The following is an 18,143-nucleotide window of genomic DNA, read 5'->3' as shown; positions in this document are numbered from 1 at the left end:
ACTATCTTTGAGATAACTTTCTTTTGCACATGTGGATACCGATATGACCTCACATTCGCTGGTGTAGCCTCGGGTACAATCTCTATACGATGGTCCGTCGCTCTCCTCGGTGGCAACTCCTGCGGCTCTTCAAAAGGTCTAAAAAAGTTATTTAATAAATTAGACAATTCAGTGGTAGTATCTGAACTTGTTTGAGGCTCATCTCCTATTGGTCCTAACTGAAGAAGATAGGCCAAATCATACGCACTAAGTAGCCCCACCATAGACTGCATCGTAGGAATCGGCGAAGTTCGAACACCATCAAGCTGCAAATCTTTGTTTCCTTGTTTATATTTCATCCACATGCTCTGAAAATCAAATGTGACAGGTTCCAAACTCTATAACCACTGAGCACCAAGGACAATGTCTGCTCCTCGCAGCGCCAATAGATACAAGTCCACAATGATGTCGTGTCCTTACACCCGTATATCAACTCGGCGACACAAACTCTCCACACTAAGCTTCGTGCCGTTTCCAATAGCAACGTCAAACCCCCTAGTCGGTTCGACATCCGAACCCAATCTCCTCACTAGCCTCTCGTCTAGAAAGTGGTGTGTACTCCCCAAATCGATAAGGATGTGCACACAATGCTTTCTAACGAGTCTGTTTACCCGTAACGTCCTCGGCATGGAAGTACCCGAATATGCATGATCGATATTTCAGCTTGGATATCTTCCTCAATGCCTTCCACAACGGTCTCCTCATGGGTCTCCTCTAGACACTCTCCATTATCAACAACCTCATCCTCATAGTGCCAATCCTCCTCATCAACGAAGCGCACCGGTGCCACACGCCTCTCAGGTTCCACCACCTCTGCTCTTGTGTTTTGTAACAGAGATAGGGATGATGTGAAGGCATAGGTAGGAGGGGATCATTGACACCCATATGATGCACCTAGACCTGTGGGGTATCGGTTTGATGGGGTCCCACTGCTGGTCCTTTTTGAAACTCCGTTCATCGTCGAGGAGATGACAAACCCAATCAATTCACGACATATTCCTTGAATTCATTGTGATCCTTTTCCATGTTGTCAACTCTATGCAACAATGTTTGGAACATGCCCCTAAGTTTATCCATATTTGAACCCATAGACGTTGGTTGACTCGGTCCTGCCGTAGTCACTCCAAAGGAATCAACCTCACGGTTAGGATCATCGTGCATTGAGTCCTCCCTTGTCGGTGTGCTCTCCATAGGTCTTTTTGTTGATGTCATTTTCCTTGTTTCAACCATTAATAGAGGTTTGAGGTTCACCTACTCTGATACCACTTGATGGGCTCTGATACCAATTGATGGGATCTGGAACCAAAAGATTGGCTACAGAACAATTCCTTAAGATCTGAATTTATTGTAGGAAATAGTCCGCGCAATCGTAGGAAAATATTCGTTTGATATTATCTGGTAGTCTGACAAATATGAAACCAATTGGGTTGTACCCGTAACTTCCTGATCTACAACTTTCGTATTTATGCCCTTCACAGATTTAAATTGTAGTAGGGACGAAAACACAGAATAACATGGGTGATGGTGGTGGTGACGGGTGAAGTGGATGTTAGGGTTATGGATGGGTATGGAGATGAGGGTGGATTGTGGAAGTGATTAAGGGAAGTAGACGAGGGGAACGAAGTGGTTGAGATTCTAAAAACGAGGGGTGGCTCGATAGTCGAGGGAGATTAGAAGCGAGGAGAAACCTTGCCAACGGTAGATGTGGAAGGAGGGAGAAGTCTAGAGAGAAGATAAGAGGTAAGAAATCAATTATCCACTAGTATAATGAAGTGGGCTGCCTTCCACATATTTATAGAGGCTAATCAACAAGTCCTAAAAATACTATGAAACCCTACTTCTAGAGGATTCCCATCAATCGCGTTCGAACGCGCCCTTTCGTCTACTTTCCTTAATCACATCCATAATCCACCCTCATCTCCATACCTATCCATAACCCTAACATCCAATCCACTCGTCACCACCATCATCATCCACGTTATTCCATGTTTTCGTCCCTTTTATATTTCGAATCTGTGAAGGGCGTAAATACAAATGTTGTAGATTAGGAAGTTATGGATCCAACCCAAGTGGTTTCATAATTTTTTGATTACCGGAGAATATCTCGCAATAAATTCAAATCTTAAGGAATTGTTCTATAGCCGATCTTTTGGCTCCAGATTCTATCAATTTGGTATCAGAGCCTATCAATTGGTATCAGAGCCTATCAATTTGGTATCAGAGCTTATCAAATTGGTATTAGAGCCTAACACCGTAATACTCTATATACCAAAATATCATTAAAAAATAGCAAGACATACATTCGCAATAGAGGCCGAAATATATCATCCACGAGGCCTTGAAAGGTAGCTGGAGCATTGGTGAGACCAAAAGGCATCACCCGGAACTTATATGTCCGTTCGGAGTCCAAAATACAGTCTTGTGCACATTAGCCGGGTGCACTCTAATTTAATGATACCCGGCCCTCAAGTCAAGCTTGCTGAATATAGTCGCCCCTGTAAGCTCGTCCAGCAGCTCCTCTATAACCAGAATAGGGTATCGGTCCTTGACGGTAATAGCGTTTAGTGCCCGATAGTCGACACAAAAATGCCATATCCTATCATTTTTTCGCACCAATAGCATGGGCGATGAATATGAGCTATAACTTGGTTGAGTGAGGCCTTGCTCTAACATCTCGGCTACTATCTTGGATATAACTATCTTTTGCACATGTGGATACCGATATGGCCTCATATTCACCGGTGCAGCCCCAAGCACAATCTCTATGCGGTGGTTCGCCGTTCTCCTTGGTGGCAACTCCTTTGGTTCCTCAAACAATCCAACAAATTTGTCTAATAAATTAAACAACTCGATGGTAGTATTTAATCTCATTTGAGGCTCATCTCCTGCTGATCGTACATGACAGCCCCATGATAGGCTGCATCGTAGGAATCGGCGGAGATCGAACGCTGTCAAGCCGCACGTTTTTGATTCCTTGATTAAATTTCTTCCACATGCTCCGGAAATCAAAATTAATGGGTCCCAAGCTTTATAACCACTGAGTGCCGAGGGCAATGTCCGCTCCTCACAGTGCCAACAAATACAAGTCCACAATAATATCGTGTCCTTTCACTTCGTGCTGTCTCCAATAGTAACATCAAACCCCATGGTCGGTTTAGTATCCAAGCTTAATCTTCTCACTAACCTCTCATTCAGAAAGTTGTGTGTACTCTCAGAATCGATGAGGATGTGCATACAATACTTTCTAATGAGTCCGTCTACCCATTACATTCTCAGCGCTGAAGTACCCGAATATGCATGCATCGATATTTCAGCTTGGATATATTCCTTCACACCCTCCCTCAACGGCCTCCTCATGGACCTTCTCTGGACACTCTCCATCATTAACAACCTCATCATCCTCCTCAAGACCGTCGATGAGCATCACACTCCCGATCGGTTTGGAACACCGATGACCGAGGGTGAAACGTTCATCGTATCGAAAGCAAAGACCCTTTAATCTTTGCTCCTCCACTTGGGCAGGTGTTAGAGTTTGAACGGGGGGTCTTGTGCCTCCTTTAACATCGGAAGGTCTCAAAGGTGGTCGTGGTCTAATACTAGCAGCCGCTGTCTTTGAACCCACAGAATTTTCAGTCAGCGTTCTAGGTGCAAACTGCCCATCTCGGTTACCCCAACTTGTTTTGCTGCCATCTTGAGAGCCTTATTTTTTTGCCCCATCCTCATGGCCTTCTCAAAGGCTTCTTCAAGAGTGGTTGGGCATAAAGCACGAACATCCGTATGTATCTTTTCTTGTAGCCCTGAAATAAATGTATTCATCAATGTCGGTACAGGCAAAGGTGTCTCACAATGACTACTAACTCTTTCAAATTCAGCTTGGTACTCCAATACGATCGTCCTCTGAACCATCTTGCTTAATGTGGTAGCAAAATCTTCATATGCCGCTGTCCCAAATCTGCGCGTAATCCTCCTACAAAAGTCAGCCCAACCGGTAAATCTTTCACCATGAATAACCGATCTATACCAATGCAATGTCATTCCTTGGAGGTGAAAGCTTGCCATCTGGACATTTGCATCCTCTGCTGTCCCTTGACAATCAAAGTATTGTTCAACTTGAAACACACAATCCCTTGGATCACCATCTTGGAATTTTGGAAAATCCAAGCATGCGGCTTTCGCACGAATAGTGTTGTCAGGTTCGCGAAAAATCCTTGGTTTTGAACCTTTGTGCATGTTGATCACCTTCTCTAAATCCTCGAGCACGTCCATCACCATCTCCGAAGGGATCAATCTCATCCTTAGAGTGCCAATTCTCCTCATCGACGAAGCGCACTCGTGCTGCACGCCTCTTGGGTTCCACCATCGTTGGTCTTGGGTTTTGTAATGGAGGTGGGGCATGATGTGTAGGCATGGGTAAGAGGAGATCATTGACACTCATATGTTGCACTTGGACCTATGAGGTATCGATTCGATGAGGTCCCACCACTGGTCCTTCTTGAGGCACTGATTGTTGTCGAAAAGATGGTGAAGCCGATCGGTTCATTACATATTTCTTTAAATCATTATGATCATTTTTGTATTGCGTCAACTCTATGCAGCAATATTTGGAATTTGCCCCTAAGTTCATCCGCCAAGCCCATATTCACACCCATGGACGTTGGTTGACTCGGTCCTACCATGGTCGCTCCAAAGGAATCGGCCTTACGGTTGGGGTTATCGTGGGTTGAATCTTCCCTTATCGGTGTACTCTCTATTGGTCTCCTTGTTGATGTCATCTTCCTTGTTTCAACCATTAATGGAAGTATGAGGTTCGCCTGGCTATAATACAAAAGTGATGGGTTCTACAATACTGAAAGATAGGCTATGGAATGATTCTCTCAACATCTGTATTTATTGTAGGAATCAGTCCACTCAACCGTGGAAAAATATTCACCAAATATTCTCTTGTAGTCAGAAAATTTTGAAACTAAGTATTAGATTCGTAGCTCTCTAATCTATAATTTTCGTATTTACGTCCTCCGTAGATTCGAACTGCAACTGGGACGAAAATATAAAATAACGCGGGTAATGGTGGTGGTGATGAGTGGAGTAGATGTTAGGGTTATGGAGGGTAATGGAGATGAAGGTGGATGGTGGATGTGGTTAACGGATATAAATGAAAGAGAAGAAGTGATTGAGATCCCAAAGAAGATGGTGGACTTGACAGACGAGGGAGATTAGAAGTTAGGAGAGACCTTGCCAACGGTAGAGGTGGAAGGATGGTGAAGAGGGAGGAGGGAGAGAGAATAGAGAGAATATAGGAGGCAAGAAATCAATAATCCAATAGCATTATGAATTGGGCTGCCATCCACACCTTTATAGAGGCTAGCCAAAAGCCCTAATAACAATAATTAACCCTAATTCTAATGCAATCCCGCCGATCGCGTTCAAACGGACAAAAGACGTTCTCTGTATGTGCGAACGCGATGCAGGTGTTCGAACGCGGTGTTCGAATGCGCCCGACCGTGTTCGAACGTGCTTTTCGCATCCTCTGTATTTGCGAACGTATTGCAGGCGTTCGCAATGGCATTAGAATATGACCCCTCCTGCGTTCGAACGTGACCTACAGAAATTTTATTTCAATGAAAATAAACAACTAATGCAATAAGAAAAGACTCTAACAAGGTGTATCAGAAACATAGAAGACAGGATGCATTCTCGACCCTTTCGACAGCTCCAAATGATATGCAACCAGACAGACATACTCTAATACCCGAAACGGATCAAAGTAGCAATATGCTAACTTTTGGTTTCGCATTAGATGCAAGGTCATCTGACGATATGGTTGCATCCTCACGAACACCCAATTACCGATGTCGAACTCCTGCTCCTTATGGCTGCGATCATAAACTTGCTTCATACGGTTTTGAGCAAGTTTAACATGGGTCAGCAACCTCCTCAATGTGGGGTCTCTATCCATCAAAGCTAAGTCCACCTCCGTTCGATCTGTAGATGCCACTAGATCATAAACACGTAATGTCGGAACCATGCACCCATACATCACTTCGAACGGGGTCATGCCAATGCTCCTTTGGTAGGCGATATTATAAGACCACTTCGCCCAGAGTAAGAACTCAAACCATCATCTCGGTATCTCTACAAGAAAGCACCTTAAGTATTGATCAATACCTCGATTAACCACCTTAGTTTGGTCGTTCGTCTATGGATGGTAGGCCGAACTGAAGTTCAATCGAGTCCCTTATAATCTTAAAAGCTCTATCCAAAAGTTAGTCACGATCATGATCCGAGAAAATCATACGTGTCATGCCATGTAACCGAGCAACATCTCTAACAAAAATTTCGGCCACTAACTTGACTGAAAATAGATTTGAGAATGCAAAAAGTGCACATACTTGCTCAATCTGCCAACCACTAGAAAAATAACGGAATAGCCACGTACTAGTGGAAGACCTTCTATGAAATCCATAGAAATGTCTTTCCAAATACGGTCCGGTATCGGTAGAAGTTGTAGTAATCCGGTCGATTTCAATGTAGTTGTCTTAGCCCTTTGACAGACTTCGCAAGCACGGACAAAACTCCTCATATCTCGCCTCAATTCTAGCCACGTGCAACTCTAAGATATCCTCCTATAAGTCCTCAAGACACCCTCATGACCAGCCTCTGGAGTTTGGTGGAATTTCTCTAATAATTTCTACCACAATCCATCATTTGCAGGCACCCGAATGCATCCACGGTGCAGCAGCAAACAACCTCGATTCTCCAACTCTGGATGGCACTCCGAATCATACAACACCTCCTCTAACAATCTCAAAAATCTGGGGCAAATGTACATGCATACCTCAACTCATTAAAAAAAAGGGAAGTGGGAAAAGAATAGGTTGTGAGCTCGATGGTATTGGATTGGCACGATAGTGCATCCGCCGCTCAATTTTTCATTCCTTTCTTGTATTGAATTTCATAATTATACCCCAGTAATTTGGTGACCCATCTCTGCTGTGCCGGAGTGTGAATACGCTGTCTCATAAAGTATGAAAAGCTCCTTTAATCGATTCGCATAATGAATAGCCTACCGATCAAATAAGATATCCACTTAGTACCACATGTAGAATTGCCAATATGTCTCTCTCGTAGGTCGATAATTGTCGGGATTTTGTGATAAAACTTTGCTAAGAAAGGCTATGGGACGTCCTCCTTGCATTAGTATAGCTCCTATACCAACTCCCGACGCATCACATTACACAACAAACTCTTTGGTGAAGTCCGGTAGAGCTAGAACGGGGCCGTCGTCATTGCTGTTTTTAGTTTTTCAAAAGCTATAGTGGCTTCATCCGTCCATCTAAAAAAGTCCTTCCGTAGTAAAGAAGTGAGAGGAGCAGTGATCTTGCCATACCGGCGATGGAGCGGTGATAATATCTAGTTAGCCCCAAGAATCCTCACAATCCTGTGGTGATTGTAGGGATCGGCCAAGCGGTCATACAGGCCACCTTTTGAGGATCCACCGCCACTTCTTCTGCTGAGATGATGTGACCTAAATACTCTACTTGTGGTACTCCTCATAGAGCACATTCTCCAGATACCGCCAATGCTATATTTCAGTCCTGTTATATAACAAAATATCGTCAAAGAATACCAAGACATATATTCGTAGTAGAGGCCGAAAAATATCATTCATGAGGCTGTGAAAAGTAGCTGGAGCATTGCTAAGACCAAAGGACATCACCCGAAACTCGTAGTGCCTGTCCAGATTTTGGAATACAATTTTGTGTACATCTGTCGGGTGAACTCTAATTTGATGATACCCAACCCTCAAGTTAAGCTTGCAGAATATGGTCGCTCCTGCAAGCTTGTCCAGCAGCTCCTCTATTACCGGATTGGATACCGGTCCTTGACGGTGATAGCATTTAGTGCCTGGTAGTCGACACAAAAACGTCATGTCCCGTCTTTCTTTCTTACCAATAGCACGGACGATGAGTAAGAGCTATGACTTGGTTGAATGAGGCTTTACTCCAACATCTCGACTACCATCTTGGAGATAATTTCCTTTTGCACATGTGGATACCGATACGGCCTCACGTTCATCGGTGCAGCCCTGGGGCACAATTTCTATGCTATGGTCCACCATTTGCCTTAGTGATAACTCATTTGGTTCCTCAAATAGTCCAGCAAATTTATCTAGTAAATTAGATAATTCAATTATAGTACCCGGACATATTAGAAGCTCATCTTCTGCTAGTCCTAACTGAAAGAGATAGGCCAAATCACTCGCACAAGGTAGCCCCACCATCGACTGCATCACTAGAATCAGCGGAAATCGAACGCCATCAAGCCGCACATCTTTGTTGCATTACTTAAATTTCATCTACATGCTTCAAAAATCAAAAGTGATGGGTCCCAAGCTTTGCAACCACTGAAAGCCAAGGATAATGGTCCGCTCCTTGCAGCGCAAACGGATACAAGTCCATAATGATGTCATGTCTTTGTATCTGTATACCAACCTGGCAACATAAGCTCTCTAATAACAATGTCAAACCCTGCGGTTAGTTCAACATCCAAGCCCAACTTTCTCACTAGCCTCTCATCTAGAAAGTTGTGTATACTCTTGAAATCGATAAGGATGAGCACACAATGCTTTCTAACGAGTCCGTTCACTTACAATGTCCTCAGCACAAAAGTACGTGAATATTCATGCATCAATATTTTAGCTTGGATATCTTCCTCTACGCTCTCTTCCACCGTCTCCTCATGGACCTCTTCTGAACACTCTCCATCACCAATAACCTCATCGTCCTCCTCAAGATCGTCAATGAGCATCACACTCTTGATCAGTTTGGAACACCGATGATCGAGGATGAAACGTTCATCGCACCGAAAGCAAAGGCCCTTCAGTTTTCGCTCCTCCACTTGGGCAGGTGTGAAAGTTCAAACAGAGGGTCTTATGCCTCCTCTAACATTAGAAGAAAGTTTCAAAGGTGGTCGTGCTCTAGTACTAGTAGCCTTTGTCTTTGAACCGTAGAATTTCCATCTAGTGTTCTAAGTGCAAATTGCCCATCTCGGTTGCCCAAACTTGATTTCATAGCCATCTTGAGAGCCTTGTGCTTTGGTTCCATCCTCACGGCCTTCTCAATGGACTCCTCAAGAGTAGTATGATAAAGAGCACGAATATCCGTCTGTATCTCCTCCTGCAGCCCTAATGAATGTGTTCATCAATGTCAGTTCAGGCTAAGGTGGCTCACAACGACTACTAACTCTTTCAAATTCTGTTTGGTACTCCAATACGGTCATCCTATGAACTATTTTGCTTAATATGGCAGCAAAATTTTCATATGTCGCTGTCCCAAATCTGCATATAATCCTCCTACAAAAGTCAGCCCAATCGATAAATCCTCCACTATGAATAGTCGATCTATACCAATGCAATGCCATTCCTTGGAGGTGAAAGCTTACCATCTGGATCTTTGCGTCCTCCATTGTCTCTTGACAATCAAGTATTATTCCACTTGAAACACCCAATCCATTGGATCACTGTCTTAAAATTTTGGGAAGTCCAAGCGTGCAGTTCTTCCTCGGATAGCATTATTGGGTTCGTGAAAGATCCTTGATTTATGTTTGAACCTTTGTGCTTGTTGATCTCCTTCTCTAAATTCTCGAGCACGTTCATCACCATCTCTGAAGGGATCAACATCATCCTCTATGTGCCGATCATCTTCATCGACAAAGCACACCAGTGCCGCACGCCTCTCGAGTTCCACCACTACCGGTCTTGGGTTGTGTATCGGAGGTGGGAGATGATGTGTATGAATAGGTAAAAGAGGATCATTGACATTAATATGTCGCACCTGGACCTGTGGGATATCGGTTCAGTGTGGTCCCACCGCTGGTCCTTCTTGAGGCACCAATCTTCATCGAGGAGATGACGAATGATGAAGTCGATCGGTTCATGATATATTCCTTTAAAACATTATGATCATTCTGCGTTGTGTCAACCTTATGCAGCAATGTTTGGAACATGCTCTTAAGTTCATCTGCCAAGCCTATATTCATAGCCATGGACGTTGGTTGACTCAGTTCTACCGTGGCTGCCCCAAGGGAATTAGCCTCATGATCAGAGTTATCGTAGATTGAGTCTTCCCTTGTCCGTATGTTCTTCATTGATCTCCTTGTTTCCACCATTAATGGAGGTTTGAGGTTCGCTTGGCTCTTATACCAATGATAGGTTACAGAACGATTCCTTCAAGATCTGAATTTATTGCATAAAGCAGTCTATGAAATCGAGAAAAAATATTTACCAAATATTATTCCATACTCAAAAATTTATGAAACTAAGTGGGATCGATCCGTAACTTCCTGGTCTACATTTTTTGTATTTATGCCCTTTGCAAATTAGAAATACAACTAGGAGGAAATCACGATATAGTGCGGATGATGGTGGTTGTGACGAGTGGAGTGGATGTTAAAGTTATGGATGATAATGGAGATGAGGATGGCTGGTTGATGTCGTTTAAGGGATAAAAATGAAGGAAAAGAAGTGGTCGAGATCCCAAGGAAGAGGGAGGACTCGATAGACGAGAGAGATTAGAAGTTAGGAGAGACCTATTAATGGTAGAAGTGGTAGGTTAGTGAAAAGGGAGGAGAGAGATTAGGGTAGAGAGACTAGAGAAAGGATAGAGGAGGCAAGAAACTAATATTCCATAAGTATAATGATTTTGGCTACCATCCACACTTTTATAGAGGCTAGCCATTAAGCCAAAATAATAATTATTAACCATAATTCTAATGAACTCTCATCGATCGTGTTCGAATGCACCCGATCGCGTTCGAGCGCACAATAGGCGTTCTCTGTTGATGTGAACTTGATGCAGACGTTCAAACGCGCATTTCGTGTTCTCTGTTTTTGCGAACTTGATGAAGGCATTCACAAAGCCGTTTGAACGCGCTCCCAACCGCATTCAAACGCGACCAAATAACCGCATTAAAATTTATTTTAATGAAAACAAATAACTAATACAATAAAAAAAGACTCTAACTAAGTGTATCATCAACACCATGTGCCACCAAATCTATCACCATTATCACCACCTTTATCACTATCATCACCATCACCCGTCATCTTCACCTCACCACAATATTGCAAATTTTTGCCTAGGTGCAGCTAGAATCTACGAAGGGCATGAATATTAAAAACGTAGATCAGGAAGATACAAAATAATCACCACTAGTTTCGTAATTTTCTAACTAGGGAAGAATATTTTGCGAATATTCTCCCATGATTGCACGAACTGCTTCCCTACATCTGAGCTTAATCGGGAACGGACACATGATCCATATCAATAGTGGACGTCAGTAGGGTTAATTGATCATTGGTAGTTCTTTGTGCTTATGCTTTTTCATTACTTTCCTTATTGAGGTGGACTTCATACCCTATAAGGATGATCCCATGGCGCAGTTGTAGATAGTATCAGGAAAGTGATGTTAGGTAAGTAAAACTCTGATAATCTAGATGTAGTATAAAAAATGCAATGTTTTACCTTATGGAATCCTCGCATCCATATCATGCATGTGTATACGTTTTCTCTTACTAATAGTAATGCATTCGTGCATAATAATTTTATTTGATATTCAGTAAGATTATGCATATTATGATTTTTATGCGTATCTGTTGGGCATGATCATGTGTGATAGTACGTAATACATAACAATAACGTGTGCTCCATTATGCTTAGCAGATCAATATATGAGTCTGATTCCTATAGTACTCTTCCTTTATAGAAGAGCTGTTAAGTGAGACATTAATTGTTTTGACACGATAAATATTGTTGGGGGTGACTGTTGCTTCATTTCGACTTTGTCTCTTTCTTGAGCTCTTATGATTCTTCTGTTTTTCTTCTAATTCTATCAATAATAATTTTTATTGTAGTTTCTGCACGAAGGCTAGCCATATCATCTTGTATAAATGTCATCAATGCATCACTTTGTAACCGATTCTCATACTCTATAAAGAAAATTGCGCAAACTACTCTGTAAGAATAATAACAGACTATATTGATAAGTAAACTAACATTTTACCTATTTATTCTTATGAGTATATAATTTTGAGATAGAAAAAACTTTTTCAAATGTAGTCGATCAAAGATTTTAAAGAATGGCAATGAATAATTGGTACCATAATTCGCATCCAATCATTTGCCCATTATGCTTACAAAATATTTGTGAGTAATTATAGATTGTAATTTTTTTTTCTTTTGGATTATATTAATATATCTATGGATTAAAGAAATAATATGTAATGATCATAGAAATAATATCTATGGATTCCGCAATTAAAAGTATATTAAAATTACGTACAATAACATTCGCATCTTTTCTATATTTTGCACTATTTAAAGAGTTGTAATGCAACTATACTATCTTTTCACAGACCATTATAAATAGGTGTCAATGGTTGGATAAGTATAGTGGAATAAACTAATAACAAACACAGTGGAGCTCTGTAAGAATTGCGTTTATAGTAGGTTAAGTATAAAAAGGAATCGTTTTTACATAAATTGCCAAATGTAATAGAATAATACAATAATATATAATAAAACATTAAATATTACTCTGATTATAATTATTATAGATTACTAAGAAAAACTTAGTTTTGATTTGATAAGCTCTGATACCAATGATAAGCTCTGATACCAATGATAAGCTCTAATACCAATTTGATAAGCTCTGATACTGCTTTGATGGGTTCTTGTATATCGGCTACGCAACGATTTCTTCAAGATCTGAATGTATTATAGGAATTAGTACGTGCAAAAGTGAGAAAATATTTGTCAGATATTCTTTTGTAGTCAGAAAATTATGAAACTAAGTGTATTAGATTCATAACTTCCTGATCTACAACTTTCGTATTTATGCCTTTCGTAGATTCAAATTGCAACTATGACAAAAACACGGAATAACGTGGGTGATGGTGATGGTGACAGGTAAAGTGGATGTTAGGGTTATAGATGGGTATGGAGATGAAGGTGGATAGTGGATGTGATTAAGGGATATAGACGAAGGGAATAAAGTAGTCAAGATCCCAAAGAAGAGGGGCAATTCGACAGTCAAGGGAGATTAGAAGTTAGGAGAAACCTTGCCAACGGTAGAGGTAGAAAGATGGTGAAGAAGGAGAAGGGAGAAGTCTAGAGAGAAGATAGGAGGCAAAAAGTTAATAATCCAATAGCATAATAAAGTTGGCTGCCATCCACATATTTATAGAGGCTAGCCAACAAGTCTTAAAACAATATGTAACCCTAATTCTAGAGGATTCTCGCCGATCGCGTTCGAACACACCAAAAACTCAATTTCTGTATGTGCGAACACGATGTAGGCGTTCAAACACGAGCGTTCAAACTTGCCCGACCGCGTTCTCTGTATTTGCGAACCTAATGCAGGTATTTACAAGGGCGTTCGAACGCGACCCCTCTTGCATTCGAACGTAACCTATAAGAATTTTATTTTAATAAAAATAAATAACTAATATAATAAAAAAAATCCTAAGTAAGTGTATCATGGTTTTTCATGTTCCAATAAAAGGTTAATACGTTTGCATGGCATCTCAATTACCAGCCATTCTCCATTAAAAAAAAGACTTCAAAATTTATGTAAAAAGCACAAATAAGAGCTTCTAAATTTATGAAAAAAATCATTCATATAAAAAATCTGACAAGTGAATGAACATACATCCAAAATCTTGAAGAATCTCTAATCACATCTAAAATGAATACCTCTTCCAACCAACCCTTTTTCTTTTCTTCGAATTCCAACACCAATTCACTAACAAGAAATTTAATATTATATACAAAATGTGAAACAAAATTAAGGAAGAGACATGTATAAGCTTGATGCTCTCCAATTCCTCAGTGAAGGATAGGAAAGCCTCTGCTACGCACACTATTGTGTTTTCTATTAATCGCAAACAATGGTTGTTTTGAGAAGGGGAGAGCTCTCACCGGTAGAGAAGATATTAGGGTCTTAGATGGTTTGCAATATGGAGAATAAGGGTTATAAAAACTATATTCATAAGATGTTTTACTTTATTCCCACCAGAGAGAGAGAGAATTAGAGAAAAAAAAAATCTATTTTTACGTGATTTTCAAATAATATCTCCTCACATTTAATGTAAGAATATATCCTCAAAGTCCGTGAAGGGTTAATTTTGGTACTTTTAAAATAGTTTGGGTAAAGTTGCAAAGAAAACCTAAAATGATTAGTGAGGTAAAATCATAAATCATTTTGATTTAGGTGCAAATTGTCCTTATTTTTGTCAAGTATGCATTTTTCAAAATTATTTTATTATTTACTTATCCATGGTAATCATCATAATATAATATTATGAGGTACAACCAACTAAACATTTATTTAACAAATAAAGTGTTATGAAATATAATCTAGAAGTAATTTATTTATTTCTCTAGATACAAAATTTAAATAAACATGTATCTCTTTATATATATATATATATATATATATATATATATATATATATATATATAAATTATATAAGAAATCAAATAGCACCCATATTACACTTGTTCTCTTCACCCTAATTGTGTGACTAAAAAGAAGAATCGAACTTTCAGTGTGTACGAAAACTTCTGGGACGAGCATTACTTTTTTCACGTCATGTTTCGAACACGAAAGAATAGTTGTCACACATCCCACGAACTTCGAAATGCGCGGAAAACGCTTAATTGTAATTATTTTAAAATGTGAAGATGCTTAGCCATATAATGGAAGTTCTCGGAATTAGCAGAGAAGAAAAGAGCTAAAAATATCAATGCTATATTCAGAGGTTCTTTTAACATCCAAGATAGCTAGTAGATCTTTTATTAATTTCTAAATCTGATGTCAGTGTTAATTACCTCTTCATTTTGTGTGTGAAACCCACCTACCTTAGCCTTAGGAGGTAAAAGTGTGGAAGACTGGATATTGAATAGAGTACATCTTTCGGCAGTTACAACTGATTTCAACTTTACGCGACTGAATTGGTTTCATTAGCTGCATTTGTACGTAACAGACCAAGAAGTGGTTGCTTGTAGGACACTCTTTGCTATTGAAATGTAGATGTAGATGTTAAGTCAATTTGGTCTTGCGTCAACTTAGAGACTGTAATTACTAACACCCATCTGTCTGACATATATCCACTTGCATGCCGAAGTTTATTCTAATATTGTTTGAACAACTAACTATATATTTAGTACATCTTTCCTTTTTTGTCCATATAGTGCAGCATTTAGGAATAGGGTAACTTGCCGCGCGCTTGGAATCCTAGCCGGTCTGAGTGCAATATGTCTAATTCTTTGGACGCCTTGATTTTACGCCTAAACCCGAGGGTAATTTGTACTTAAGCCTTACAAATATTATGATATGTAATTATGTAGAATTTCTCTTCTTATTTGACAGGCATATTTAACTGATTATAAGCCTTATTAATAACCATATTCCATTATGTATTAATTGCAATAATTGTGAAAATGGAGAGAGAAACTGCTAAGAATGTCTATAATGTGTTTGGACGCTTAATCACAATTTGCATGTCACTGTATCTCCATGTGGGTCTCCCAAACTCTTCCTTGCACACCAAGAGAAACAATTATAGAGAGCCTTACCTTGCTACTCTTCCCAAGCGTGGCCATCTTCATCACCATCTACCACTCCATTTTAGTTCAAAAGATTATTGTTTCCCACAAGCAACACTAACCATCTTAACCTCTTTGCTACTCGACACAGCCTTTAATAGTTCTCCTCCTCCCTATAAGACTCCACTATCTCGATACCCTAGGATCCACAACTACTCAACTTAACTAAATCCATTGCCATAATGGAGAAAAGTACTCTGTTGCTCTTGGCCGTAGTATCAGCCCTAGCTTTCGCACCATCCCGGAGCTTTCCCTTTGAGGAGAAGGACGTTGCATCGGAGGAGAGCCTATGGAACTTGTACGAGAGATGGCGGAGCCACCACACGGTGTCGAGGGACCTCGACGAGAAGAACAAGAGGTTCAATGTGTTCAAGGAGAACGTCAAGTTCATCCATGAGTTCAATAAGAAGGACAAGCCCTACAAACTCAAGCTCAACAAGTTTGGAGACATGACAAAGGAAGAGTTCAGGAGGACTTACGCTGGTTCTAAGGTCCATCACCATAGGATGCGACGCGGAAGGCCGCGCGGTTCGGAGAGCTTCACGTACGAAAGCGTCCGGGATCTCCCTGCTTCGGTGGATTGGAGGCAAAATGGCGCAGTTACCGCCGTCAAGGATCAAGGGCAATGCGGTAAGAGAACATGCGCATGCAAGCTAACTCTTTTATTTGCAAGCAATGACACAGCGACAATGGCCTTCCCCTGAAAAATTGGCCGCTCGTATTTCACATAATTGCATAAGAAAAATAGTCTAATAAGCCCTCGTCATATCTTTACCGTATTAAAATGTTAGATTATATATATATATATATATATACATATATATATATATATATATATATATATATATATATATATATATGAGCTGAGAGTTTTATAATCATCTAGGGAGCTGTTGGGCTTTCTCGACGGTGGTGGCGGTGGAGGGCATAAATCAGATCAAAACCAAGAAACTCGTTTCCTTATCTGAGCAAGAGCTTATAGATTGTGACACCAGTGACAACAATGGATGCAATGGAGGTCTAATGGAGTATGCCTTTGAGTTCATTAAGAGGAACGGAGGGATAACATTGGAGGAAGATTATCCCTACCTGGCGGATGATGGAACATGCGATGTCTCGAAGGTACTAATAATTAAGATTTTTATAGAATAGTGAAATAGCTAGAAGAGTTGAAATCGTTTTCAAATTACTACGCTGACACCAAAAGCAACACATGTGTTATTAGTTAGAGAGAAGGTTATTCTTGTTATCTGATGAATGATATTTACATTAGTAATTATACACGTAACAGAATTCTCCGATGGTTGTGATCGACGGGCACGTGAACGTCCCTGCGAATGACGAGGAAGCTCTAATGAAAGCTGTGGCCAACCAGCCTGTCTCTGTTGCCATTGAAGCAAGTGGCACGGCTTTCCAGTTCTATTCAGAGGTTTGTCTACAAACTTGATTTGGTGGTTAGTCAACATAACAAAGAAGTTCAATACGAACTCAAGTTAAATGGGTTCTAGTCCTAAAGTGTATTTTACTCATTTTAATAGGTGAATTTAATATCTCTAGTGGAATATTCTTGCTTACATACTATTTTGTTAGATATTGGTTTGACCTAATAGGCCCATTGTCAATTACATCATTGGCACTTCGCCACTAACTTTTAATGCTTCTAATTTTTTGACAGGGTGTTTTCACTGGAGACTGTGGAACAGAGTTGGACCACGGAGTTGCAATAGTAGGATACGGAACAACCCAAGATGGGACAAAGTACTGGACTGTGAAGAACTCATGGGGACCCGACTGGGGAGAGAAGGGCTACATAAGAATGGAGCGCGGAATCCAGGCTGAAGAAGGGCTCTGTGGTATTGCCATGGAGCCTTCTTACCCCATCAAGACTTCGCCAAACCATTCAAACAAGAGCAGAGCTTCTCTCAAAGATGAACTCTGAAAGCACTGCAGCTAAAGAATTGCAAAAAAAGAATTAGACAACAGTTGGGTTAATTGTAATTCTTCAAGATCATACGTATGAATAAAATTTAGCTTCCTTTATTGGCATTCCATTGTCTTATGTAGTCCATTTGCTTTGCAAGTTTAGTTCCTGGGTAGTATGCTACAAGAACGTATTGTTGATGGTCATGTTATCAGTGTTGATGGTAACAATCTAAATTCAAATATCACAAAAGCTGAGTCAAATAAAATAATTAAATAAATTAAAAGAACTCACAAATAACATAATATAGTAAGTTGTATAAGATGAGTCTAGTAATAAACATTATATCCTTAAAACGCTCTCTACTGGTTACCTCTAAAGTATTAGATTTCGATCTTATATAACACAACGATTACCTTGCACATAAAAAGAAGCTACTCTTCGAGTGACTTGTCAAACTAGGATAGTGCAATATTCTCTCCGAAATGTGGAAGGCTCAAATGAATTTAGTGAGGAAA

At 40.2% G+C, this 18,143-nt stretch overlaps 1 protein-coding gene across 1 annotated transcript; it reads left to right on the top strand.

The window, feature by feature from the left end:
- Positions 1 to 15,827: 15,827 nt before the first annotated feature.
- On the top strand, positions 15,828 to 17,750 carry LOC140767985 (vignain-like). The gene is made up of 4 exons (XM_073108054.1): positions 15,828 to 16,334; positions 16,591 to 16,826; positions 16,996 to 17,133; positions 17,380 to 17,750. Exons 1-4 carry the CDS (start codon positions 15,887 to 15,889, stop codon positions 17,641 to 17,643), a joined length of 1,086 nt encoding a protein of 361 aa, XP_072964155.1. The 5' UTR covers positions 15,828 to 15,886; the 3' UTR covers positions 17,644 to 17,750.
- The last annotated feature ends 393 nt before the right edge of the window (positions 17,751 to 18,143 follow it).

This window comes from Typha angustifolia, chromosome 10 (genome assembly GCF_048772165.1).
Source record: "Typha angustifolia cultivar Huaian chromosome 10, ASM4877216v1, whole genome shotgun sequence".
NCBI lineage: Eukaryota > Viridiplantae > Streptophyta > Magnoliopsida > Poales > Typhaceae > Typha > Typha angustifolia.
The sequence above is the reverse complement of the archived record's forward strand: the minus strand, read 5'-3'. Positions and strand labels throughout refer to the sequence as shown.

Bases quoted from the DNA above. Each gene is read 5' to 3' on its own strand.
- LOC140767985 (XM_073108054.1), top strand. From the start codon at position 15,887: ATGGAGAAAAGTACTCTGTTGCTCTTGGCCGTAGTATCAGCCCTAGCT. The intron at 16,827-16,995 runs GTACTAATAATT...TACACGTAACAG, and splicing joins GAACATGCGATGTCTCGAAG to AATTCTCCGATGGTTGTGAT. The intron at 17,134-17,379 runs GTTTGTCTACAA...ATTTTTTGACAG, and splicing joins CTTTCCAGTTCTATTCAGAG to GGTGTTTTCACTGGAGACTG.